Here is a 27,826-nt window from a genome sequence, read left to right on the forward strand (position 1 = left end):
GTCATTTTGATGCTCATCTTTTGAATTTAAAAAATTAGAAATGTCCACCAGAAAGATTTGCAACATGACAATGGAATTTAAAATATAAGTGGCAGCTACTGTCTGCTGATTGCTTGCTTTCATTTGAAAAAAAAATAAGTACTTTAAAAAACTTTTTTTTAATAGAAAGGCATATGAAGTGGCCGCCTCTGCAAATCTAAGCCTATGACACTTTGCAGATGACTGTCCTTCCCTCTTATCAGCATGACCCCGCCCTGGCCATGAGACTACCGTCCCAGTCCAATCAGTTGCAAAATAAAAAGGAAAAGGTTGATTATATCCAAATAGATGTTCAGAGCAGCAAACACGTACTCCTCAGGGCTCAGGTCAGAATAGTGGTGGCGTCCTCCCATCATCAGCTGCACATCCATCACCAAGTACTGAAAGAGAAGAGAGAAAAATTAGCTACTTAAATTATTCATCTATATCAAATAACTGTTCTGAACCATCTCGAAAAATTATTTTAGCACCAGTATATATATTGCAGAAAGTCCATTGTGGCTCTATATGTTATTCTGACAACCTCAAACATTCACGATGTTCCCAAGTCTGTACTCTGTTGTTTTTTTGCTTTTTTGTTTTTTTTTTATGTACTCTCTGTTAAGGCAGGTGCTTTGCCCTGAATCTGGTGGGGCCAGATCTGTGAGCCTGCTTTCCACATCTGGAAGGCCTGAGCCTTCAGTCAACGATGCGGACCACAGTGGGCATACTGGGCACAGTGGCAAACTACAAAATGCCTTGTGTTTGCCATTTCCCCACATGTTCTTACTGAACAAAGAATGCACATAAAATGGTTCCCCAACATTTCAATTTATACACAGCAATAATTCTGGATTCCTGTGGCCCTGGCCTTTTGGCTCAGTGGTAGAGCATTAGCCCAGCATGTGGGTGTCCTGGGTTCAAGTCCCATTCAGGGCACACAGGAGAAGTGACCATCTGCTTCCCCACCCCTCCCCCTCCTTCTTCTCTCTCTTTTTCTCTCTCTCTCTTCCCCTCCAGCAGCCATGGCTTGATTGGTTCAAGCACATCGGTCACAGGCACTGAGGATGGCTCTGTGGAGCCTCTCTGCCTCAGGCGCTAAAACTAGCTCATTTGGGAGCATCAAGCCCCAGACAGGGGTCGTCCAGGTGGATCCTGGTCGGGGTGCATGTGGGAGTCTGTCTATCTCCTCTCCTCTCACTTAGAAGAAAAAGAAAATAATTTTTAAAATCATGATTTTGCCTAACCAGGTGCTGGTGCAATGGATAGAGCATCAGACTGGGACGCGGAGGACCCAGGTTTGAAACCCTGACGTTGCTGGTTTGAACACGGGCTCATCTGGTTTGAGCATGGGATCATAGACATGACCCCCTGGTCACTGTCTTGAGGCCAAAGGTCGCTGGCTTGAAGCCCAAGGTCGCTGGCTTGAGCAAGGGGTAACTCACTCTGCTGTAGCCCCCTGGTCAAGGCATACAGGAGAAAACAATCACTGAACAACTAAGGAGCTGCAATTAAGAACTGATGCTTCTCATCTCTCTCCCTTCCTGTCTGTTTGTCCCTATCTGTCCCTCTCTCTGTCTCTGTAAAAAATAATAATAATAATAATAATCATGATTTTTATTTGAACTCTTACTTAAATTTTTTTTTTTAATTTCTGGAGCTTTATGATAATGTCAATATTTCCAAAATACAATGAGGAGAAGAGGGGGTTGTATGATTAAATAATTCCCAAACTAAATGTTTCAGCTCAGCTGCAGGAGGTAAAATTATGAGCTCCGAAAACATCAAGAGAAAGGTCAGCGAGTCCTCTGCCCCGTTGGTTACAGTGCGAGCGCAGAGTCGCACTGTCTGGGCGTGAGGGCCCCCTGCTGGAGGGAAGGACCACCTGCGGCTCTCCATTCCAAGAGCCTCGTGCCTGAGGCAGAGCCCTGTCAGGCAGAGCATCGGGAATTTGGAGGTGGGGGTGGTGAAGAGTTCTTTAAAATAATCTATTTTAGAATAATACCCACTTCAGTGAGACCTATGCCTAGTGATTCAGGTGCTGGCTGTCCCTGGGTGCTGGTTCCCACATGAACTTGGAAGCGGGGGCAGGAGGAAAGGAACAGGCTAGCGCCTCCAGCTCATTAGTATGCAGACAGCCCAGCGGAGGCATGGGCGAGGACAGCCTCCGAGAAGGGAGGGTCACGCTCAGTGATCAGAGTGGCAGAGGGCGGGGGGAAGCCGAAGCAAGTGCCTCACCTGCACCACTGAGTCCCTTCTCCCCGTGTTCCCTCCCCTCTCCCTATGTGATTCCAGCAACTTCGGGGGAAGGTTTTTACTTTTACGTGTGATCCAGCAGTCATACTCCTTGGTATTTACCCAAAGGAGTTGACAACTTTCGTCCACACAGAAACCTGCACGTGAATATTTACACAGCTTTATGCATAACTGCCAGAGCTTGGGAGCAGCCAAGAAACCCATCAGTGGGTGGGTGGATACATAAGACTGTGGTGCTGTCAGGCCGAAATGAGCTACCGAGCCATGAAAAGACACAGGAACCTTAAGTGCCTGTTACTAAGCGATAGAAACCACTCTGAAAAGGCTTACAGACTGTGATTGCAACTCTGACATTCCGGAAAAGGCAACACTTGGAAACGTAAGAAGCTCGGCGGTTGTCAAGGGTTGGGGCTAGCAGAGGAATGAACAGGATATTCAGGGCAGTGCAAGTGCTCTGTACAGCAGGTATCATAATGCGGGAGCACGTTATTCATCATACATTTACCCCAACCCATAGAATGTACACCGAGAGCGAATCCCAGCGTTAACTGTGGACTTTGGGTGATACTGACTTGTCCGTGTGGGTTCACCAGTGTAGCAGACGCACCACTGTGGCGAGTGTGTTGACAACAGGAGAGACTACGCATGTGTGCGGCAGGAGTATATGGGAAATCTCGTACTTCCTTTTTTTTATTTTGCTGTGAACTTAAAAGGGCTCTGAAAAATTATCCCTATAACTGAAGATGGAAGTGGAGGAGAAGCAAGTCCCAGGAGCGCTCTCCAGTGAGCTGCGACTACGCGACTCCATGCTTAGCAGAGGCTTAGGCGGCACTGTCAGTGAGAGCCTCTACTGTACTGTCAAAGAGCGAGAGGTGGACTTACCATCGAGAAGAGCACAGTTCCAAGTCCAGCATAAAGTACGTGAAGCCACTACAAAAGGAAGGAAACAACTGAATATTAAGTACAAGAGCTGAAATAACAGGGCTCACGTAGGTCACTGCTGTGGAGGACACAACACCCCTGTGGGGGAATTCATCTGGTTTGAACATAACCCGTCAACAGCGTCTGCTCCGTTCCATTCAGCAAACATGGAAACCAGCCTTGCTGTGCCAGATAGGGTTCCTGAGGTAAGTGCTCGTGCAGGCATCCCATGCGTGGTAGGACAAGCAGAATGGACTAGGTATGTTTCACTTTTGGTCCCACCCACAAAGTCCTTCTAGAGAATCTCCCCTACCCCTCAGCTCTTAGAACAGGTCTCTGGGGACATGTGACCACACACCATTGCTAGGGTTAACTGAAGAGAGGTGGGAGATAATTCACTGCAACGCAACCAACCTCTTCACTGACCAGGTACCTCTTATATGTGATCAAACATGCTCCAGACCAGTCAGAACTTTCAGAATAGAGGGATCCAAGCAGCAGACACTGTTGTATTATTAGCTGGTGCTGGACTCATTAGTGTACAAACAGAGGTGGCCAGTCAACTTAGCCCGAGAGGAAGGTGGGGTTTCCACTCTGGTGAACCCTGACTCTTCTAGGAGTACCATGAGATTCCCTTTGGTCTTTTCCTCAAGCTAGGCTCAGCAGTATCTATCTGCACCTTGCAACCAAAACAGCCCTAATCAGAGTATGAGCCTGACCAGGTGGTGTCACAGTGGATAGAGCATCAAACTGAGACGCAGAGGACCAAGGTTCAAAACCCCGAGGTCGCCAGCTTGAGCGCGGGATCATCTGGTTTGAGCAAGGCTCACCAGCTTGGACCCAAGGTCACTGGCTTGAGCAAGGGGTCACTCGGTCTGCTGTAGCCCCTGGTTAAGGCACATATGAGAAAGCAATCAATGAACAATTAACGTGCCATAGTGAAGAACTGATGTTTCTCATCTCTCTCCCTGTCTGTCTCTATCTGTCCCTCTCTGTCAAAAAAAAAAAAAAAAAGCAAAACAAATATAAGACTGGTCTATATGCCAAAGGGTTTTGTTCTGTGTGGGGAGAGAATAAGAAAGTGCTATATAACAGCTGAGAAAAACTGGCGTTCACTCCTCAGGACAAGAAAGCTGTCCCAGAGGGACTGCAGGGCACTCCACTCCCAAGGGAAGGGTCCTGCTGAGTCTTGAGGAAGGAGGGCACCAGGAGTTAGTGATACATTGTGAGGCGTGCTGTTTCCAGACTGAGCTGATGGTAAGAAAACACCAGGTTTCTGGAATCTAAAGAATTCCAACAAGCATATATGCTTAGGCTGAGATTCTGTCAAAGTCTTCCATTTCTACATACGTGTGAGATTATGTACGGTTGACATTTGTAAAAGGAAATTAAACTATCCAGTAGGAAACAATTTCTTTTTATATATATATATAGTAGTTGTTACATTTATATATATATATATATATATGTTATTTATTGATTTTCAGAGAGAGAGGAGTGAGGGGGAGAGAGAGAGAGAAGGGGGAGGAGCAGGAAGCATTAACTCCCATATGTGCCTTGACCAGGCAAGCCCAGGGTTTCAAACTGGTGACCTCAGTGTTCCAGGTCAACGCTTTATCCACTGCGCCACCACAGGTCAGGCCAGGAAACAATTTCTTTCTTTTTTTTTTTTTTTTTTTTTTTCTGAAGCTGGAAACGGGGAGAGAGAGTCAGACAGACTCCCGCATGCGCCCGACTGGGATCCACCCAGCACGCCCACCAGGGGCCATGCTCTGCCCACCAGGGGGCGATGCTCTGCCCCTCCGGGGCGTCGCTCTGCCACGACCAGAGCCACTCTAGCGCCTGGGGCAGAGGCCAAGGAGCCATCCCCAGCGCCCGGGCCATCTTTGCTCCAATGGAGCCTTGGCTGCGGGAGGGGAAGAGAGAGACAGAGAGGAAAGAGGGGGGCAGGGTGGAGAAGCAAATGGGCGCTTCTCCTATGTGCCCTGACCCAGGTCCCCCGCACGCCAGGCCGATGCTCTACCGCTGAGCCAACCGGCCAGGGCCCAGGAAACAATTTCTTAACTGCACCTATTGTAAAGACCTATGGAACCCACGTAATACATATTTGTATTATTACTACCAATATCTGTGCTACAATCAATAATGATAAATGGAGCACTGTGGCCTTTTAAGATCTATCTCTGTGATGTCTTTGAGTTTATCTCTAAAATACAAATGCTGTCTCACAAGCTGTAAGATCCTATGGTCATTTAAAAAGGTAAACCAAGACCTATGGTGGCGCAGTGGGTAAAGCATTAAACTGGAACACTGAGGTCGCCAGTTCAAAGCCCTGGGCTTGCCTGGTCAAGGCACATATGGGAATTGATGCTTCCTGCTCACTCTCTCTCTTTCTTTTTCTCTCTCTCCCCTCCCCCCCTAAAGTGAATAAATAATAAAAATAAAGCTAAACCAATTCAGGCAGAGTTGTCAGTTATATGTCTGAAGATCAGTGAATAAGTCCACTTGTTGCCAAGGAAGCTCTGACTCAGTCATTGGACCAAGTTGGCCTTGGGCCATTAGTCTAGTGGGCACAGGCCTCGGGCCAGTCCTCAGTGGACCTGTTCCCCAGTGGGGTCTACACTCAGGGGCCACTGGCAGCTGGCCCACGGGGCCAAGTCCTGTGCTGCTTCCTCTTCGTCCCCTCCTGCCCCGGCCCTGGCCCACGCCCACAGATGCTGCCAGGCGGTAGGAAGAGCATGGGCTCCAGGGTCACACAGCTCTGGCTCTGATCCCATTTAACTCCACGAGGGAACTCGGATAAATTATTTAATTTCTTTGAACCTGTTTTCTTATCTATAAAATAGATGAAATGTTTACTTTTCTGGAATGCTGTACAAATTAAATTTGACACCTATGTGAAAAAATACACTGGCCAATGAATAGATTAAAGCATAAAAGAGGGGGGGGGATCTGGAATTGGAACGAGGAGCCTCCTCTAGGCTGTGGTCAGGGAAATCCTAACAAGCCCACCTCTCCACTCCTGTAATTTCACCCACGTACAGGAGACTGAACTACCCTGGGGATGGGTTCGTCCCAAGCTCCCTTAGGGCAGGATGGCTGCAGTCTAGGGTAGCAACTCCATCTTTATGCCGCAAACCTCCTGTCCATGGTAACCCCAACCACATGGTACTAGGCAGCCACTAGAACAGGCCTTACAGACCTCCAGCTGCTGGGAGGGACTGTAACTGACCCAGGACCACTGCAGTTAGCTGCTGGCCAAAGTTCCACTTCTCAGTCATTGATCGGAGCAGCAGGGCCCTTCCTAGGAGACCTGGGACCACTGCGCTGTGGTGTCAACTTAAAACCCAGAACTTGGCCCTGGCCAGTTGGCTCAGTGGTAGAGCGTTGCCTTGGCGTGCAGGAGTCCCGGGTTCAATTCCCGGCCAGGGCACACAGGAGAAGCGCCCATCTGCTTCTCCACCCCTCCCCCTCTCCTTCCTCTCTCTCTCTCTCTCTCTCTCTCTCTCTCTCTCTCTCTCTTTCCCTCCCGCAGCCAAGGCTCCATTGGAGCAAAGTTGGCCCAGGCGCTGAGAATGGCTCTGTGGCCTCTGCTTCAGGCGCTAGAATGGCTCTGGTTGCAACAGAGCGACACCCCAGATGGGCAGAGCATCGCTCCCTGGTGGGCATACTGGGTGGATCCCGGTCGGGCGCATGTGGGAGTCTGTCTGACTACCTCCCCATTTCCAACTTCAGAAAAAAACAAACAAACAAACAAACAAAACCCAGGACTTCCTGGTGGCCTTGCTGAACCTTCCATAGTCTAGAATGCTCCTACCCGATGCTCTTCCCTGTCCTACACTTGGGGTCACATGTGCTATCATGGTCTATTTCTCCCAGCCTTCACTGGCCCTCCCACCCCTTTTCTCTTGTAGACATTTTTCCCATGATGTCCTTCCATCTCCCACCTTGGGGTCTGCTTTACAATGGGTCCATTCTTACACCACCAACACTCCACCCTCGATTTCTTTCTTTATTTTATTTATTTTATTTTTTTTACAGAGACACAGAGTGAGTCAGAGAGAGGGATAGACAGGGACAGACAGATAGGAAAGGAGAGATGAGAAGCATCAATCATTAGTTTTTCATTGCGCGTTGTAACACCTTAGTTGTTCATTGATTGCTTTCTCATATGTGCCTTGACCGCGGGCCTTCAGCAGACCGAGTAACCCCTTGCTGGAGCCAGCGACCTTGGGTTCAAGCTGGTGAGCTTTTCCTCAAACCAGATGAGCCCGCACTCAAGCTGGTGACCTCGGGGTCTCGAACCTGGGTCCTCTGCATCCCAGTCCGATGCTCTATCCACTGTGCCACCGCCTGGTCAGGCCACCCTCGATTTCTAACAACTCTCCGAGATTTCAAAGTAAGATCCCACTTACATAGGACGGTATGAAGAGTAGGATGATTCCGTAGATGATAAGGACGAAGAGAAGGACGAACAGCACTCCATTTAGCAGCGTGAAGTCCCACTAAGGAAACACAACAAGACAGAGCAGCTCGGTCACCGTCCGTGAGGAATTCCGGGGGTTACACACGCACCTTATACCCCATAGATAGAACTGGCCCATTTGCTAATAACTGACCCAGGCCAGGCCCGAGAACCATGGAGATCCATTAGCCCCAACCACTGGAACCGCGGCAGAAAGTGTTGTACTGCCTGCGACTTACTGCCAGAGGGAGGAGACGGTGGGTCGAAGGATGAAATGATAGGGCCCGCGAAGTGATAATGGTTGAAACTGGGTAATGGGTACACGGGAGTTCATTATTCTAGTCTATTTTTGTATTTATATAAAATGCCCCCTAATAAAAAGGTACACTTAAATGAGCAGAATGTAAATTTTATGTACAGTATGATCATAATTATGATCACAATCATATTTTGTAAAGTGTGTGCATAGCATATATGTATATATATTAATGAAATGAAACAGACAACAGGTTACCTGGGTATATACACTAAGCTTTCAAAAATTGCTTTAATGATTCTTTTGTAATTTTTAAATTCATTAATGTGCATTTTGGTTTTACCTTTATAAATCAGTGACCAAATCAGCTTGGGCTGGGAATTTTTAAAAAGAATGGAAATATTCATCTTCTGGCCAGAAAAACTGGGGATTGTTCTGCAAAGGAAGACCCTTGAATCCTGGACATTTTCTTGGAAGAGCTTTTTCCTAATTCCTCTTTCTGCCCTCGCTCCCTACCCTTAATCTGAAGCCCCACATCCCCCAGCGCGGTCCTCACAGCAGCAGCAGCAGCAGCGCCACCCCGGAAACGCAGGTTGGGGGGCCCACGCAGACCCGCGGACGCCGCAGGCGGGGGCGGAGCCCAGCAGTCTGATTGACGGCTTTCCAGGTGAATCTGCGGCTGCTAACAGCTTGTCTGCAGGCGTGCTTCCAATACACGTGGCTCCTGAGCTCTTGAAACCTGGCTAGTCTAGATTGAAATGTGCTCTCAGGATCAAACACACTGGATTTTCACGTTCATTCAGAAAAAGAATGTAAATTAGCTCATTGATATTTTTGTTATTTTGATTACACATGTTGAAATGAAAATACTCGGCGTAGATGGGGTTAGGTGAACTACATTATTAAAAATAACTCCACCTGTTTCCTTGTACTTTTTCACTGTGGTTACCAGAAAAGTGAGAGGCCAGAAGGCGCAGAGGAGATGGAGGTGGGGAGCGGAGGACAGCAGAGAGCAGGCGGGAGGAGGGAGGAGGATGGGGCGGAGGCGCAAGTGCATTCACTCCCTTAGCACAGAAATTTGTTTCCATTATACATACTTTTGTTTGAAGAGCAAATAACGTGAGCAATAGCGTCAGCAGAGCAGTTGCTGCTGTAGCCCATAAGACTTCCTCCGCTTTAAAGAAACTAAAATCAGAGACTGTGATTACTGTTCACATACAATCGAAGGGGAAAAGCACACACAAAAATATGTGTACAAAGACTTACACTGATATGGCTCCTAGCAGCAGACCTTGAAGAATTGTCTAAAAACAAAATTCACAATCAGAAGCCCGATTCCCAAAGCCCAGCATCCGGAGATGACTGGACGGATGTGTGTCTGGGCGGGGTCTAGGGAGCAGGTGGGAATAAGCACAAACTAGCACACAAGCTACAGGAAATAATGATTATTAAAGGAAAAACTAAGCAGTAGAACTAAACATTTCTTTAACATTCTCCCTAAAACTACCAAGAGAAAATTTTTTTATTAGTAAAAAAAAAAAGTTTAAGACACAATAGCAACTTCCCACATATTTAGTGAATTAAATATGTAATGATTAGGAATGTGGACCCCAATAAAAGCCATCGGAAATACATATTTTATTTAAAAATGTATTGTATAATAAATATGTATTTTCCGATGGCTTTAGGCGACCGACCCCTGTGTTTTGGTCGTTCGACCCCCGCCGGGGTCGCGACCCACAGGTTGAGAACCGCTGTTGTAGACTGTATTATCATTAATCAAATGGGGCCGTCCACACGGAATCGTAATTACATTTTATCAGAGTGGGATATGCTATTTTTACTGTTGCTCCACCAACAGTTTCCGTATGGACCTTTGTCAAGGTGCTTGATGAGAATCAACTTCTTCAAACCTCAGAGGTGGCATGAGGACTGAGGCGTTCTCTGAAAGAGGACGGCACTTAGTGACAGAACGCGAGGTGCACCGGCAGGTGCCATCCCGCGCTCGGAAGAGAGCTGCGCTGAGGCCGCAGCCCGCTGCAGGGTTCTCATGCGCCAGGGGCGGCCAGAGACGAGCAGTGTGGAGAGAGGAAGGTGCGGAGAGCCATCGGTCAGTCACTCAGGAGGATGCGACCAAACGGAGCAGCAAGGGTGTGCCCAGGCCGGCACGTCAGGACAGCGGGCAGGCCCTGGGGAGAAGTCTACGGAGCAGGGAGCGGCTGCAGGGCCTGGGGACATTCCCTAATGGGTGGGGTGCCCCGCCAGAGGTGAATCCAGAATCTCTGCTGACCCGTGAGAGCCAGAAAAGGATCTTCTAGTATCAGGGAACGAAAATGAAGCCACATCCTCACCGCAGGGGTAGGGACTGGTATAGCGGGGTGGCCAGTGACATCCGTACAGGATGACAGACGGGAGAAGAACGGGCCGAGAATCCTGGGTTGCCTCTGCACTTCCCAGCCCGGGTAAGGATCTGGTTTGTTAAACACACGGAGAAAGCTGTCCTTATCTCCGTGGTAGGTTTTTAAAAAGTGTATCTATTCCACGCACACACGGTATTTTAACAATGTGCTTGCTTCTGACCTTCCTCTCAAGGTTAATTTTCTTCTATTTGCTCAATTTGTTCAAGAAGTGTATGAGAGAGAGAGACAAGGGGGGAGGGGAGGAAGAAGAGGGAATAATTTCAAGCTGAAAACCACCCTTCAGTTTTCCCAAGGGTAGGACAGTAAGTAAGTTACAAGAGGCCTCAAAGTCATGTCTGCCTGATGGTTTCCGGAGCTCAGCCCATGGGCTCGAGGGGCCACGGTTCTACGGGACAGAAGCAGTTGTTACTGTGTGTGTTTTCCTTTTGTTCCTCAGCTCCTTCTCTGAAATGGGCTTCTCAATAGATTTCCTAACATTTGAGCAAGATATAAAGTCTAGAAAATAAAATTAATCCTTATCCCTCTATAATATTTCTTCTCTTAAGCTTTACCTGCTTTGGGATAAACAGCAAAACATCAGAGATGAGGCTTCCTTTAAGACCAATAGCTTTGATCCCTTCTTGTAAAAATAATTTTAAAATTAGAAAATCAGTAACTTCTGGAAAAATACCCCAAGTCCTATCACTTCTGCTCCAGGATCCTCAGTACCTTTCTCTTTGGCTTTTAGCCCCCACCTCCTCCTGAGTGTGTCCTTGCAAGAACTGCGAGACCTACTTATTCACCTGGTCAATGAGCAGGGCATCCCCACCAGCTAAGAAGGTCCCCACAATGCGCTGGCCCAAATGTGGGCATCCGAGAGCCAGTTTTCTCCATCCTCGGGAAGAAGCTATCTCCCCGAAGTAGAAATCACATTGGATGCTTTCTGCACTGTATGGATGTCTCACATTAGCCATTTGTCCTTGCTCGCTTTGACCACCAGGCGGTGAGGAGGAACCAAACCCAGGCTCCACGCTCCAGTGCAAAGGACTGCATTTTGTGTACTAATTTAACCACTGGCTTTAGTTTTCTACTCTTTTTTTTTTTTCATACGTTCCCCCACCAATTTATTATTTTTTTAAATTTACCAAATTCATTCTTTATTGGATAGTAACTGGAAACAAATTTGTCATTAACTTTGTGAAAATTTTGCTAGTTTATAATGATCCCCACCAATTCATCTTAATTTATATTGTGTATATATTTTTTTATTTTTTTATTTTTTTTGTATTTTTCTGAAGCTTGAAACGGGGAGGCAGTCAGACTCCCGCATGCACCCGACCGGGATCCACCCAGCACGCCCACCAGGGGGCGATGCTCTACCCCTCCGGGGCATCTCTCTGTTGCGACCAGAGCCAGTCTAGCACCTGAGGCAGAGGCCATGGAGCCATCCCCAGCACCCGGGCCATCTTTTGCTCCAATGGAGCCTCGGCTGCGGGAGGGGAAGAGAGAGACAGAGAGGAAGGAGAGAGGGAAGGGTGGAGAAGCAGATGGGCGCTTCTCCTGTGTGCCCTGGCCAGGAATCAAACCCGGGACTTCCACATGCCAGGCCGACGCTCTACCACTGAGCCAACCGGCCAGGGCCTATTGTGTATATTTTTATAAGCTACTTTAGATCTGAGATGGAACCAGATGAGGAATAAATGAATTGGTAAATAAATATTTACATGGAAGGTTAGTCAACAGAGCTTGGGAGGGAACACCCGCTCTCCCAGGAAGAATCCCTTACTGACACACTGGGTCACACTTGAGTGTCCCAAAGAGAGACCACGGCCTCTGGGAGGCAAGAGGTTCGGCCTGACTGGGAAGGGACGATGCTACTGCATCCCTGAGGGTGAGCCCTGTGGTCTCCACTGGGATGGGATGGGGAACAATGATAGAAATTCAGATTTTTTTTTCTTTACAGTGACAGAGAGAGACTCAGAGAGAGGGATAGATAGGGACAGATAAGAACAGAGAGAGATGAGAAGCATCAATCATTGGTTTTTTGTTGCGACACCTTAGTTGTTCATTGATTGATTGCTTTCTCATATGTGCCTTGACCATGGGGCTGCAGCAGACTGAGTAACCCCTTGCTCGAGCCAGTGACCTTGGGTCCAAGCTGGTGAGCTTTGCTCAAACCAGATGAGCCCACGCTCAAGCTGGCAACCTCAGGGTCTCAAACCTGGGTCCTCTACATCCTAGTCCAACGCTCTATCCACTGCGTCACCACCCCGTCTGGCTAGAAATCAGATTTTATCTAGGTTTTAAAAAGCTCAGAGCTCCAGGTACCTGCCAGGAGTGGGTGAGGGCCTCGAGTCCGGGTGGGCAGCACAGAAAGGAGCCCACGGGTGTCTGTGGCCCAGAGTGGTGCTGAGCCACAGAGCAGGCCAGTGTAAGAGGCCTGCTGAACGGAAGCCCCACGAGGAGGCAACAGGGAAGCCAGGAACCGGGGCATGATACACAAGGTCCAAGGACCAGAACCACCCTCCGGCCACCAACTTTCCAGAACTGGGAAAGCCCCCCTGGACTGAAATGCAAGGTGGGAAAGAGTGGGAGCTTGAGCTCAGCTGGCCTCTGATCCCGCTCAGACTTGAAATAGGAATAAAATAAATTTTATAAAAATTTTTAAAAAATTATGATTCTTGCACACTAGTTTGTGAACCAAATGTGGAGGCCACTCTCCATAACAAAATGTTTGTTGTGCTTGACAGAGGTCCAGGGACAGGCAGGTTGACCATTCCCGGAACAGAGCCCTGAGGTAGAAGTGGGTTCCCAGTGTGGCCTCTGAAAGTAATAGTCCAGGGTCCCCAAATTCTCCAGTTTACTAAAAGGGTGCAGATACTATCTCATAAGGAAGTTTATGACTTCACTGAAACCAGAATTCAGCCAAGAGAATGTCTCATTTCAATCCTGATTTGAGAATGTCTCAAAGGAAGATGGAGAGAGAGAGAGAGAAGCATCATATCATGTTTCATTTAATTCCATTAAGTTGTGCACTCTCTGATTGCTTCTCGTACCTGCCCTAACCAGGGATAGAACCCACGACCTCTGGAACGCTGGATTGACACTTGATCCACTGAGCCACCTGGCCAGGGTCACAAATAATTTACATCTGTATTATTCCACAGGAAGATTGTCCACAATAAAAGGAATGAATTTAATAATGTGACAAAAATGTATTTGACAGGCGCTGACAAGGTACTTACAAACAATCCCAGGAGAATGTAGTTGGCAGGCACTTGACGGCGGAGGTTCCCACAGCAAGCAAGTACAACAAGTGCGACAAAAAATATTGGGCTGAGGGTAATTGAAAACCATGCGTTAGTTGCTTCCAATATAGAGATATAGATATCATTATATTATCTGATAATAAGTATTTAAAGTAGCCTGACCAGGCAGTGACGCAGTGGATAGAGCCTCGGACTGGGACACGGAGGACCCAGATTCGAGACCCCAATTTGCCGGCTTGAGCCCGGGCTCACCAGCTTGAGTGCAGGGTCACTGGCTTGAGTGTGGCTGGCTTGAGCAAGGGGTCACTCGCTCTGCTGTAGTCCCCCAGTCAAGGCACATATGAGAAAGCAATCAATGAACAACTAAGGTACCGCAACAAAGAATTGATGATTCTCATCTCTCTCCCTTCCTGTTTGTCTATCCCTGTCTCTCTCTCTCTGACTCCCTCTCTGTCTCTGTCAAATATCAATAATAATAAATATTTAAATATTGTTTAATGTTTCCTTTATTTATTTAATTAGTTTATTTATTTATTTATTTATTTATTTACAGAGACAGAGAAAGGGATAGACAGGGACAGACAGACAGGAATGGAGAGATGAGAAGCATCAATCATCAATTTTTCGTTGTGACACCTTAGTTGTTCATCTATTGCTTTCTCATATGTGCCTTGACTGCGGGCCTTCAGCAGACCGAGTAACGCCTTGCTGGAGCCAGCGACCTTGGGTCCAAGCTGGTGAGCTTTTTGCTCAAACCAGGTGAACCTGCGCTCAAGCTGGCAACCTCGGGGTCTTGAACCTGGGTCCTCGGCATCCCAGTCCGACGCTCTATCCACTGTGCCAGTGCCTGGTCAGGCAATAATAATAAGTATTTAAAGTAAACAAAAAATGTGATTATTACATTTACTCTTTAAAAAAAAAAATCGTTTTTCTTATTGCCATCCAGGAACAGCTTATGAACTCTTTTTAAAAAAATTTTATTTTGAAATAATTGTGGATTCACAGGAAGTTACAAAAGGACAGAGGGGTCCCATTTACCCTTTAGTTAGTTTCTTTTAATGGTTGCATCTTACATTATCTATAATACCTAAACCAGTAATTTGACATTGGTACAATGTGTCTATATAATGCTATATCATAGAACTATGACAGAAATATATGTGTAGATACATGTAAGCAGCACCACAATAAAAATTTGAGACTATCTCATCATTAAAACATCAACAGAGATCTCCTGATGCCTTTCCTATAGGGCCACGTGCATGCAGTGAGTATGCGCGCGCGTACTCTCTCTCTTACACACACACACACACACACACACACACACACACACTCCTAGCTCCCGGCACTCCTGGCAACCACTAATTTGCTTGTTTTCCATCTCTATAATTTTGTCATTTCAAGAATGTTATATCTTTTTTACCTTATTTTTAATGAAGAATCTCGATTGGGGGAGGGAGGGGGTTGGGGGAGGGGAGGGGCACAAAGAAAACCAGTTAGAAGGTGACGAAAGACAATTGGACTTTGGGTGATGGGAACGCAGCATAATCAAATGTTAAAATAACCTAGAGATGTTTTCTTTGAACATATGTACCCTGATTTATCAATGTCACCCCATTAAAATTAATTAAAAAAAAGAACCTCGATCAATAGCTAGTAGGAAAACCCACCTTTTATTAAGCCCAATCATACTCACAAGATTGCATAGGTAAACCAGGCATTCTTGAGCACCCAATTTTTTAAACCATTCCTGGTTAAAAAAAAAATCAATAGTTTTACTCAATAACTAGTTAATTTTGCTAATTAATGTAATACTTAAATATAAGTAAAACAATCTCAGGAGGAAGGGGAAACGCTAAATGATTGACAAGGATAGATGTGAACAACTTAATATTTAATTTACATCAGTGGTGAAGACTTACGAGAAAAGAAATATGCTGATAATTGCCCCAGTGACCATTAGCTGAGCGGACAGGATGAGGAACACTTTTACAATGAAAGCTGAGGAGACAGAAATGTTATTTTTGTGATATAGTATTCAAAAGTAAAAATATAAATGTAATGGTCTAGTTTTGATACTTAACCAAAGAAAATTTTCCTCTGATTTTCTGAGGATGGGGAAAGGGGGGGCTAGTTTTGAGTTAGCTGACTAAGAACAGAAATGCGGCTGCGCATAACTCGCGGGGGGGCCGTCTTGATTGTCCCAGGTATTTTGTTGGAGATCTGAGGATTTACCCATGGAAGTCCCCAAATTTTAAAGACAAACTCAGGAACTGAATTCCTTATGATGCACAGCCTGTCCTCTGTACACCCAAAGTGAATGAAAAGTCGCAGAATGTCGCAGATCCAGCTCCACCCGTGCCCAGAATGGAGAAGAGCGCAGTGGCAGGGCCGGCTTCCAGCGCCGGCATTTACCACTCAGGCGTGGACTTGGCCTGCAGGGACTTTGCAGCGCTTTGCACGTCTTTCCTCTCCTGCCACCTGCCTTTAGCCACTCCCTTCCCTTTCACTCGTGGGGAAACGGGGGGAGTAAAACCACGGGGTTCCACGTGAATGACACGAGGAAGGGGAAATTACATGATTGACAAGGACAAATGTGAACAACTTAGTATTTAATTTGCATCAGTGGTGAAGACCCCCGCGTGAACGCAGAGTGGAGACGCGTCTCTTCTTGCTCCCTTCCTTCTGCACAAGTCTTCAGGGGCCCTCCGAATATGATGCTGTGATGACAATTTACTTTTTTGTGGCTTGATGCCAATCTTAAAAGTAAAAAAAGAAATGCTGCTTAACGTTGACTTATAGGATCGTGACTGTGTCCTTCCGCAGGGTGGTTTCTGAGCATAGGAACTGTGACAGGGGAGAAACAGGCCAAGCTATCCTAAAAATACCAGAACATATATAACCAAATGTGTGCTGCTTACAGTAAAAATTCATTTAGCTAACATTAATTTCACATCTATTATGTATCAGGGACTATGAGGGAATAAATATTAAATGTGGCCCAGCCCTGTAAGACTAGACAGGCAGATCGATGGAATCGAATTGAAAGTTCAGAAATAATCTCTTACACATCTATGGTCAACTGATTGTTAATAGAAATGCCAGAACAATTCAGTGGAGAAAGAATAGTCTTTTCAACAAATGGTGCTGGGACGACGGGACATAGCCATACAAAAGGACAAATTTGTACCCCTTCTTCATGTCACACATGCGCAAAGTTAATCCATTAGAAATGAACTGTACATATAAACATAAATAAAACTCTTGGAAGGAAGCATAGGTGTAAATCTTTGTGAACACAAATTAGGAAATGATTTTTAAAGACAAGGTGCCTAAAACACAGCAAAGAAAGAAACATAAAAATTGGATTTCAACACTAAAAGCTTGGTACTTCCAATGATACCATCAAGGAAGTAAAAGAAAACCCCAAAACTGGGGGAAAACATATTTGCAAGTCATATACTTGGCAAGGGACATATCTAGAATACATAAGAACTACAATGCAATGACAAGAAAATAATTAAAAATGGGCAAAGCATGTGTGGTCAGTGCCCTTGCACACTGACCCTGGGCTTGGCCACATGACTTGAATTGCCCAGTGAAAAGTTAGCTTATGTCATACAAGAAGAGGCTTGGTAGATGTCTTGCACATTGGGCTTGTCCACCTGGTATATATAATATCTTCCTGGGACCCAGCTGCCATGTGATGAGAAACTCAAGTCACAAGAAGAGATGCACAGAACCAACGTCAACTGGCAGCCATTGTCAGGGAGTCTTGCTGGTCATTGCAGCTTCAGCCACTGCTGATTAAAACTGCATAGGAGCCTCCAATCACCACCAGCACAAGAACTGCCCTGCTGAGCCCAGTTAACCCACAGAATCGTGAAAACTGATGACTGGTGTTTCTTAAAACGTGAGCAAAGGAACTGAACAGACATTTCTTCAATGGCCAATCAGCATGTGATTCTGATGCTCAACATCAATTAGTCTTTGGGGAAATGCAAATCCAGGCCACAACGAGATGTCCTCTCACACACATTAAATGACTGTAATGAAAAGAAGTAGCAAGTGTTGATGAGGAAACAGAGAAACAGAAACCCTCATACATTATTGGTTGGAATGTGAAAAAGTGCAGCTGATTTGGAAAAGTTTGGCAATTCTTCGAAATATTAAATGTAAAGTTGCCATATAGCTTGGCAATTCCTAGGTACCTAAAGAGAAATAAAGACACATGTCTGCACAAAAATTAATATATGAATGTAAGTCATGGCATTATTCATAATAACCCAAAAGTGGAAACAACCCAAATGTTTGTCAACTGAGAAATGGATAACAAAAGGAGCTCTCTCCAGGTGACAGAATACTATACAGCCCTAAAGGACTACTGATACACGCTGCAACATGGGTGAGCCTTAAAAGCATTCTCAGTGGAAGAAAACAATCACAATTGACTATGTATGGCTGACCTGCAGTGGCCCAGTGGATAAAGCATTGACCTGGAATGCTGAGGTCAACAAATTGAAACCCTGGGTTTGCCAGGTCAAGGCACATACAGAGAAGCAACAACTAGATGCTTCCTGCTCCTCCCCACTGCCTTTCTGTTTCTCTCTCCTCTCTCTAAAATCAATAAATAAAATATTTTTTTAATGACCATATAGGCCCTGGCCCGTTGGTTCAGTGGATAGAGCATCGGCCAGGCGTGTGGACTTCCCAGGTTCCATCCTGTCAAGGCACACATGAGAAGCAATTCTCTGCTTCTCTTCCCCTCTCGCTCCCTCTTCTCTTTCTCATCCCCTCTCACAGCCAGGGGCTCGGTTAGGCCAAGACCCCTGGCACTGAAGATAGCTAAGATAGCTCAGCTGATTCAAGCATTGTCCACAGACTGGGATCCCAGTCAGGGCGCATACAGGAGTCTGTCTCTCCCTCCCCTCCTCTTACTTAAAAAAAAAAAAAAGACCACATATTATATGATTCCATTTGTATCAGTGGTAGTCAACCACTAGTGGGCGTTCCAGCTTTCATGGTGGGCGGTAGCAGAGCAACCAAAATATAAATAAAAAGATAGATTTAACTATAGTAAGTTGTTTTATAAAGATTTATCCTGCCCCTGGCCGGTTGGCTCAGCGGTAGAGCGTCAGCCTGGCGTGCGGGGGACCCGGGTTCGATTCCTGGCCAGGGCACATAGGAGAAGCGCCCATTTGCTTCTCCACCCCCTCCCCTCCTTCCTCTCTGTCTCTCTCTTCCCCTCCCGCAGCCAAGGCTCCATTGTAGCAAAGATGGCCCGGGCGCTGGGGATGGCTCCTTGGCCTCTGCCCCAGGCGCTAGAGTGGCTCTGGTCACGGCAGAGCGACGCCCCAGAGGGGCAGAGCATCGCCCCCTGGTGGGCCCCTGGTGGGCGTGCCGGGTGGATCCCGGTCGAGCGCATGCGGGAAGTCTGTCTGACTGTCTCTCCTCGTTTCCAGCTTCAGAAAAAAAAAAAAAAAAGTGGGCGGTAGATATAAAAAGGTTGACTACCCTGCTTTAGATGAAACATCAAGTCCACAGAGACAGACAGTAGATAAGTGGCTGGCTGAGATGGGGGGGGGGGGGGGGATGGGAAGAAACTACTAATAGGTACAGGTTTCTTTTTGTGACAATGGTTGCAGAACTCTTTAAATATACTAAAAATTATTTAATTGTACATTTTAAAAGGGTGAAATTTATGATATGTTAAATATGTCTGTATAAAGCTGTGTTTTGCAAATTGTAGCTCTCTAGCTTCCTAACTCTTAATCCATCATCCTGCTGTGCTTTTCCTTTCCTTTCCACACACTTTCACCTTTCTATAAACTGTATAATTTGGGGGGATGGGAAGCCTCTGCCCTCTAGGAGAGGCAGCTACAAATAACTAACTCAACTAGTGGGGAGGCGGCTTTACTCATGTTTTCCGTTATACCCCCGTGAGCCTCAGTTTCTCGTCTATGAAATGGCAGCACGATAACTTCATTTCCAGGGTTGTAAGGACTAAACTCAGTAACGTTCCCCTTGCACAATGCCCAGTGATAAAGGACTGGCACCCGTGATAAAGAGCTGGATGGCTTGGTGGCATCCCCAATTTCCTATCTAACCCAGATCTTGTTAAAGACAGCAATGGACCCAACTGAAAAACTACAGATGGAGGTGTCCACGTGGCCCAGGGAGGGTCACTGAGCAGTCATTGGAAACTCTTGGGTATGGTTTCTGCAGAAGCCTCTACCCAGAGGATATCTATCCAGGAATGGTGGCCCCTGGAGTTGTCAGGACAGCAGACCAGCCTTTGCTTTTCTTTGCTTTTGCCTCTTCCTACCTGGAAGGCTGGAGGTCCAAAGGCATCCAGCCCCGAGGAGGGTGAGGGCCACAAGGAGGCAGCAATGACATTCAAAGTCCCCCTCCAAGTGGTCCAGGCCTGAACAAGGCCTAAGGGTGGTAGAGTGGTCACAGGGACCTGAAGCATTTGCCTTGAATTTTTTGCCTTTGAACTTCATATTTCATGAGAGAAAAACGCTTTGCGTGTATTTAAACCACAGTTTTTCAGATTTCTCTACTCACAACTGAATGTATTTCCTGTACAGAATTACTATCTAGGGCACTGAATTAATCGTCCTTAAAACTTAAGCCAATATTTTGGCCTTACATTGTATGTAGGTGAGACCATTCTACTACCAATGACTAATTTATATTTCCTAAGAAAACCACAAGTTCTTTACTGTAATATGTTTTTTAGGAATTTCTGAATATCCTGGACAATTTGTCAGCAGCCTATCATAGTGGCCCTGCACCATGTTTCATGGTAAAGCATGCCTGGGAAAAACTAAAAGCAAAATTCAATCTTTCTGACAATCCACTCTGTGGAAGCATTTTAAGAAAACATTTGCTTTTCTCTCCCTAAAGGGTAATTTCTTTATTCTCACCGCTGCGGATAGATGATTCTGAGAATGGGCCGGTGGTGCTATCAGTGGGCATGGTCTCTTCTGAAATTTCTATCACGTAGGCGTCCGCTTGCTGAGTGGTCTTTGAATGTGGTTTCTCATGAGTTTGTTGGGGCTCAGCTGAAGATGCGGATTCACTGGACTTCTTGGATTTGGTCTGGACGTTATCATCTGCTGCTTTCCGGATCAGATATTGATGATCTCCAGCACTAAAATCTATTGGATCACTGACCTCCAAGTCCATCTTCCTGAAAGGGGAACATTGTTACTCATGTCCTTACAATCATACCACCAGAACTATGGTGTCCTCATAATGTTCAAATGATTTTCCCTTATTTTAACTCCCTTGGCTCAGTACTTACCCAAGCAATAACTCAATGCTTAATAAGTATTTGTTGAATGAACGAACAACTGCTTTTAAGATGATGCCTATAGAGTAAAACTGTTTGCATTCTATTATGAAATAAACACATTAACCAATTCATTCAGCAAGGAGTTGTAGTTCCCTCTCTTTTTTTTTCTTTTGTCAGAGACAGAGAGAGAGTCAGGGAGAGGGAGAGGGACAGACAGACAGGAAGGGAAAGAGATGAGAAGCATCAATTCTTCTGTGCAGCTCCTTAGTTGTCTATTGATTGCTTTCTCATATGTGCCTTGACCAGGGGGCTACAGCAGAGCGAGTGACCTCTTGCTCAAGCCAGTGAACTTGGGCTCAAGCCAGTGACCTTGGGCTTCAAGCAAGCAACCTTTGGGCTCAAGCCAGCAACCATAGGGTCACATCTATGATCCCACACTCAAGTTAATGATTCCATGCTCAATCCAGCAACCTTGGGCATCCGAACCTGGGTCCTCTGAATCCCAGTCCGATGCCCTATCTACTGCACCACTGCCTGGTCAAGCTATAAGTTCCCTCTATGTGCCAAGTGTGGAGCAGCCCTCATCACAAAACAAATGATAATATAAGGAGGGCCAGGAACAATGGTAGATGGCACGAGAGCTCTAACAGTGCCTGGAAGAATATGCAATGAGTAGAAGAGGTTGTCAAAAGCTCCCAGAAAAAGTGAGGTGTTATCTAAGACTGCAAGATGAGTAGGAGTTCGTCAAGTGAAGAGGTGAAGCAAGGTTTTCCCAGGAGAGAAATCAGCTTGGGCCAGGACTGCAGGGAGCAGAGAGGGCAGGTTCTGGGAGCTAAAAGAAGTTCATGTGGCTGAAGCAGGCCAGTCAAAGGGGTGAGCAGAATGAGTTTAGGCAGAAGAGCAGTGGGAGCTGGTCACTGACCAGCCAGCAAGCCAAGTTCATCCTGAAGGCCACGGCTGTGGTAGGCAGAATAACGGCCCTCAAAAATGTGCACACCCTAATTCCTGAAACCTATGAATATGGTACTTTGCATGGCCAAAAGAAAGTTGCAGATGTGACTAAGTTAAGGAGTTTGAGGTGGGATAGGATCCTGGATTATCTGGGTGAGCCTGTAGAATCACAAGTGTCCTCATGATCATACTTATAAGGAGGAAGCAGAGGGATTGGTGTCAGAGAAGAAGATGTGACAACAGAAGCAGAGGTCAGAGTAATACAGTTACTGTCTTTTTTTTTTCTTTTTTGTATTTTTCTGAAGTTGGAAACGGGGAGAGACAGTCAGACTCCCACATGTGCCCGACCGGGATCCACCCGGCATGCCCACCAGGGGGCGATGCTCTGCCCATCTGGGGCGTCGCTTTGTTGCAACCAGAGCCATTCTAGCTCCTGAGGCAGAGGCCACAGAGCCATCCTCAGCACCCAGGCCAACTTTGCTCCAATGGAGCCTTGGCTGCGGGAGGGGAAGAGAGAGACAGAGAGGAAGGAGGGGGGAGGGGTGGAGAAGCAGATGGGCGCTTCTCCTGTGTGCCCTGGCCGGGAATCGAATCCGGGACTCCTGCACGCCAGGCCAACGCTCTACCACTGAGCCAACCAGCCAGGGCAACTGACTTTGAAGATGAAGGAAGCCTGACCTGCGGTGGCACAGTGGATGGGGCGTCAACCTGGAATGCTGAGGTTGCTGGTTCAAGGCCCCGGGCTTGCCTAGTCACAGCACATATAAGAAGTAATTACGAACTCATGCTTCCCGCTCTCCTGCTCCCCCCACCCCTGCCTTTCTCTGCCTCCTCTTCCCTCTTAAAAAAAAAAAAAGTTTAAAAAAAAGATGAAGGAAGGAGCCATCAGTCAAGAAATAGAGGAGGACTCTAGGAGTCGGAAAAGGTAGGAAATGTATCCTCTCCTGGAGCCTCCAGAAGGGAATAAAGCTGTGACTCTAGCACAGTAAGTTGATTTTGGTCTTGTGACTTCCAGATAAGAAGTTAGTGTTGCTTTAAGACAGTGGTTCTCAAAGTGTGCCAGGGCGCACTGGTGTACCCTAGAAGATTTCCAGGTGCACCCTATGGTATTCCAGAGAAATATGTGCCTGTTGGGGAACAAAACCAACAGGGTTTTTGGAGTTTAGATTTTTCGGGATCAGAGGTGTGGGGAATTGGCTGTAAGCTGACAGTCTGCCCAACCCCCCACCTCACTTGCCTGATTAGGTTGCAAAAGGCTGTTAAACTGTAGTGCTGGATTGTTTACACTAATCCCCATGTTCCCCAGAAAGACTGGAGGCAAGTTTCTTCTATCCTTTGTTTGGTATAAAGTTAAAATGATATGTATGGTGGGGGTTTTGGATTGATGATTAAACATAAGAAATCGTCCCTTGAAGCCTTTTGGATTTCTATAAAAGAAGAATATGTGGCAATATCTAAAAGAGCTTTGAACATTTTACTACAATTTTCAACATCCTATATATGTGAATTAGGATTTTCTACCCTCAACACAATTAAGAGTAAAAAGAGAGGAATTTTTCAATGTATTGATGAGGAAATGAGAGTTTGCCTTTCAAATATATGCCCAAACATTGAAGAAATCGCTAGGACACATCAGGCTCATGTTTTACATAAATACAAGAATGAAAAAACTTAACACATTCATGCCAGGACCTGCCAAATTTACTAAATCTTACTAAGAATGTATCTATAAATATAAAAAGATAACTTTTTTAACCCCTTTTTTATGACTTCTAAAAAACATAACTCAAAAAATGTTTTTCAATGTCGGAATAAATTTAATTTTCTCATATTTATTTTGTTTAATTACCATAAAAGCACTCTTGGACCTTATATTTTTTCCTTTTTTTTTTTTTTTTTTTTACACAGAGTCAGAGAGAGGGATAGACAGACAGGAACAGAGAGATGAGAAGCATCAATCATTAGGTTTTCGTTGCACGTTGCGACACCTTAGTTGTTCATTGATTGCTTTCTCATATGTGCCTTGACCGTGGGCCTTCAGCAGACCGAGTAACCCCTTGCTTGAGCCAACGGCCTTAGTGGGTCCAAGCTGGTGAGTTTTGCTCAAACCAGATGAGCCCGCGCTCAAGCTGGTGACCTCGGGGTTTTGAACCTGGGTCCTCCGCATCCCAGTCTGATGCTCTATCCACTGCGCCACCTCCTGGTCAGGCTTTTCTTTAATATTTGACTTAATTATTATAACATATTTCTCAGAAAGTTGTATATAGTGCACCTACAATTATTTGTAAGATTTTAAATGCACCCCGACTTTAAAAAGTTTGAGAACCACTGCTTTAAGGTCAGATGTTCAAGGCATTATGTTCGTAGTTACAGCGGCAATAAGAAACTATAAAACAAGGAATCACTGGAGAATTTCCAGAGGGGACCGTGGGGACCCAGGGGTCTCCAAACTTTTTATACAGGGGGCCAGTTCACTGTCCCTCAGACCATTGGAGGGCTGCCAAATACAGTGGTCCTCTCACTGACCACCAATGAAAGAGGTGCTCCTTCCAGAAGTGCAGTGGGGGCTGGATAAATGGCCTCAGGGGGCCGCATTGCGGCCCGCGGGACGCCTGCCTGGGCACAGTGTGGAGAGTGAGTCAGAGGGAGCAAAAGGGGAAGCAGAGAAACCAAAACCCCCGAGCAGAGATGGTGGTGGGCTTAGCCACAGTGCTCTGCAGCAGAACACAGTTCTCAGATGACTAGTGCTAAATGAGCCAAAACAGGCAAAAGAGAAAGTCCGCATTAATCTCGTGGGGACAAGAGACTCAGACAAGCCCCTCCGCTGGCCTCTGGCCCCACAGAGAGAGCCTGGGAGGAGCTGAGAAGAGGTCGCTGGGACGGGGAGGGCTTAGACAGAATCAGGAATGCTTGTAACCTGTCTGAACCCAATGCCACGGTCTTGGAGAGGCAGACATTTTGTAAAGGCGTCCCTTCTCCTCACATCCATCTGTAATTTTCCACAAAATTCACCGGGATGTTTTCAGTACTTGAAAAAGTAATGCTAAATTTCATCAGATAGATTAAATATGTGAGAATAAGCAAGGGAAAAAAATGAAAAGAGAAGGATTATGGGGTAAAGGGAGGATGGGAAAAATAATTTATCAGAAATCAAAATATCATAAAGCTACATAATTAAAAGTGTGGTGCTAGCATGCGATAGATAAATGGATCGATCAGACGGTAGTGATTCGAGAAATAGACTCGTATGTGAGAATTTAATATTTGATAAAAATGGTATTCTACGCTCAGAAAGCAAAGTTTAAAAGCTATTTCACATCTTCTACAAAACCAGATTCCAGATGAATTAAAGCTATTATAGACCTGTGGTGGCGCAGTGGATAAAGCGTCAACCTGGAATGCTGAGGTTGCCGGTTCAAAACCCTGGGTTTGCCCGGTCAAGGCACATATGGGAGTTGAAGCTTCCTGCTCCTCTTCCCCTTCCCTCTCTCTCTCTCTCTCCCTTCTAAAATAAACAAATAAATAAAAAATAATTTTAAAAAAGCTATTATAAATAATAATAGGAACAGGTATGCTACAAGAAAATATCGATGAATATTTGCAGAAGCCTTTGTAAGAATGATCCCCTACACGACAAGGTGCTTGACAGATTCCAGCTGGAAGGACATTTTAAATATGACAAAAGGTACCAGTTAATCTGAAATGAAAAATTGTGAAAATAAAATTGGTAATATTTACTATAATGTAAAAAAGATGAACAATGGGTTAGAAAGATGAGAAAAGAACATATAAAGGCAATTAATAAAGGAAATTTAAACGATGAATGAAGTTAGGAGGCGATACCTACATGTCACAACCAAAGAAGTGCAAGTAAAAACCATTGTGAAGTGTCATTTTATTGTTTTTGCATAAAAGACAAGAAAAACTGGTCTGAGATGCAAGGGTATGGAGAAATGGACAACCCAGGGCCACATTATGACTTGAAGTGCCCTATACACATTTGTCCCCATACAATCCATATCTGTAAAAAATAAGGAAAAATATATTTTATGGCTGTATTGGTATATAAAATATACAGGCCGGTCTGGATTCATTGTATATTATAAATTCATTATTATTACATTCTTTCTCCTGATTTTAAGAGAAGTTAAAATATTTTTATGACCCCTAAAATGATCACGGGCCCTTGGCAGTGTGCCTGCTCTACCCAGCGGCTAAGTCGCCCTGAGATAACCTCACAGGAATGGGCAGGTGTGCAACTTTTTTGGTGAGTGATTTAGAAGCATCTGTCAAAATTCAAATTGTGCCTTACTTTAGACCCATTAGTTAGATTTTTAAGAATTTACCCCATAAAAATATCCACACAAATAGGCAACCATACATGTGTAAGGACATTCATTACATCATTCATTGTCACTATAAAAATTTAAAACAGGCTAAATATCCAACATCCAGGGATGGTTAAATTAATTTTGGCAAGGAGAGAAGTCAGGTATATATAGATTGGTGTGGTGAGTTCACATCAATGCACTTTTGAATTTAAAAAGTCAGATTAGAGCCTGTCCAGGTGGTGGCGCAGTGGATAGAGTGTCGGACTGGGATGCAGAGGACCCAGGTTCGAAACGCCGAGGTCACCAGCTTGAGCGTGGGCTCATCTGGTTTGAGCAAAAAGCTCACTAGCTTGGACCCAAGGTCCCAAGGTCGCTGGCTCGAGCAAGGGGTTACTCGGTCTGCTGAAGGCCAGCGGTCAAGGCACAAATGAGAAAGCAATCAATGAACAACTAAGATGTCGCAATGCGCAATGAAAAACTGATGATTGATGCTTCTCATTTCTCTCTGTTCCTGTCTGTCTGTCCCTGTCTATCCCTCTCTCTGACTCTCTCTCTGTCTCTGAAAAAAAAAAAAGTCAAAAGTCAAATTAGAGCCTGACCAGGTGGTGGTGCAATGGATAGAGCATTGGACTGGGACGCAGAGGACTCAGGTTTGAAACCCCAAGGTCGCTAGCTTGAGCATGAGATCATTCTGCTTGAGCACAGGATCATAGATATGACCCCATGGTCGCTGGCTTGAGCCCACTGTCTCTGGCTTGAACAAGGGGTCACTCCATCTGCTGTAGCTGCCCAGTCAAGGCACATATGAGAAAGCAATCAATAAACAACTAAGGTGCCGCAAGGAAGAATTGATGCTTCTCATCTCTTTCCCTTTCTGTCTGTCCCTATCTGTCCCTCTCTCTGACTCTTTCTTCATCTCTGTCCAAAAAGAGGAAAAAAAATCAGATTAGAGAATAATATTTAGTAAGATTGCATTCATGTTTTATATCCACACACATTTCTAGAGATTGAAAAGATACACGACAAACTATTACTATGGTTATCTAAGCAGAGTTGGGGAATACCTCTGAATTGTATAAATTTTATAATGAGCATGTATTGTTTATATAAAGAGAGATAGTTACATTTTGAAGAGAAAAGGAAATATTTCTCTTCTATGAGAAAGCGTGGAGCTGCTCCGAGGAAAGCAATCTTTGCACACAGCTGGGAGGTGTTAAGAAATGCTCAACCAACCAAGCCGGTCTCTTCCCCAGCCATCCTGCAAAATCAGAAGGGCGAGAGGTCGCAGATTTTCAAAGCACTGAAAACCGAAACCAACAAACAAAAATCAAAGGCAGCTGAGTTTTCCTCAGGAAACTATGGTGGACTGGTGCCCGAATCACAAAATGAAGCTTTCACCTGGGCCCCGAAAGAGTTCCGGCTCCTAAGCCAGCAGTCATCCCAAGGACGGGCAGGTGCTGGGACTGGGAAGTGAGGTTCTGAGCGACAGTTAGGGGAGTGGCAGTTGGAGGGGGGGGTGACCCAGGGAATCCTATCACCTAGGAGAGGGGTTCTGGGTCAAGTCCATCTGCCACACTTCATACTGGTCAGAGTCACGGCTAGCCTCCTGAGGCTGGCACCAGGCTTCTGGGGCATGTGGCATCCTCCCACCACGCCACCA

At 45.7% G+C, this 27,826-nt stretch overlaps 1 protein-coding gene across 2 annotated transcripts; it reads right to left on the minus strand.

Moving 5' to 3' along the window:
* Positions 1 to 197: 197 nt before the first annotated feature.
* LOC136310827 (protein lifeguard 1-like) lies at positions 198 to 27,355 on the minus strand. Of its 2 annotated transcripts, XM_066239804.1 has the most exons (10): positions 27,291 to 27,355; positions 20,514 to 20,779; positions 15,507 to 15,585; positions 15,281 to 15,334; positions 13,561 to 13,651; positions 9,183 to 9,220; positions 9,014 to 9,101; positions 7,611 to 7,700; positions 3,157 to 3,204; positions 198 to 419 (listed from the first exon to the last, which is right to left on the minus strand). In XM_066239804.1, coding segments are annotated over exons 1-10 (909 nt in total). In that variant the 5' UTR covers positions 27,293 to 27,355; the 3' UTR covers positions 198 to 266. The 2 variants fall into 2 exon arrangements, 1 of the variants encoding a protein (XP_066095901.1); XR_010726619.1 differs by lacking the exons at positions 198 to 419; positions 3,157 to 3,204; positions 9,014 to 9,101; ... (3 more) ...; positions 20,514 to 20,779; positions 27,291 to 27,355 and having other exon boundaries at positions 7,492 to 7,700; positions 9,183 to 9,292.
* Positions 27,356 to 27,826: the final 471 nt, after the last annotated feature.

The sequence above is a fragment of the Saccopteryx bilineata genome, chromosome 7 (assembly GCF_036850765.1).
Source record: "Saccopteryx bilineata isolate mSacBil1 chromosome 7, mSacBil1_pri_phased_curated, whole genome shotgun sequence".
Classification (NCBI taxonomy): Eukaryota; Metazoa; Chordata; class Mammalia; order Chiroptera; family Emballonuridae; genus Saccopteryx; species Saccopteryx bilineata.

What these genes read in the sequence shown, in the direction of transcription:
- LOC136310827 (XM_066239804.1), bottom strand. An exon ending in ACATTCTCCTGGGATTGTTT is followed by an intron (nt 9,221 to 13,560) that starts GTAAGTACCTTG and finishes TTTTGTTTTTAG; the next exon opens with ACAATTCTTCAAGGTCTGCT. An exon ending in TACTCTTCATACCGTCCTAT is followed by an intron (nt 3,205 to 7,610) that starts GTAAGTGGGATC and finishes TTCCTTTTGTAG; the next exon opens with TGGCTTCACGTACTTTATGC.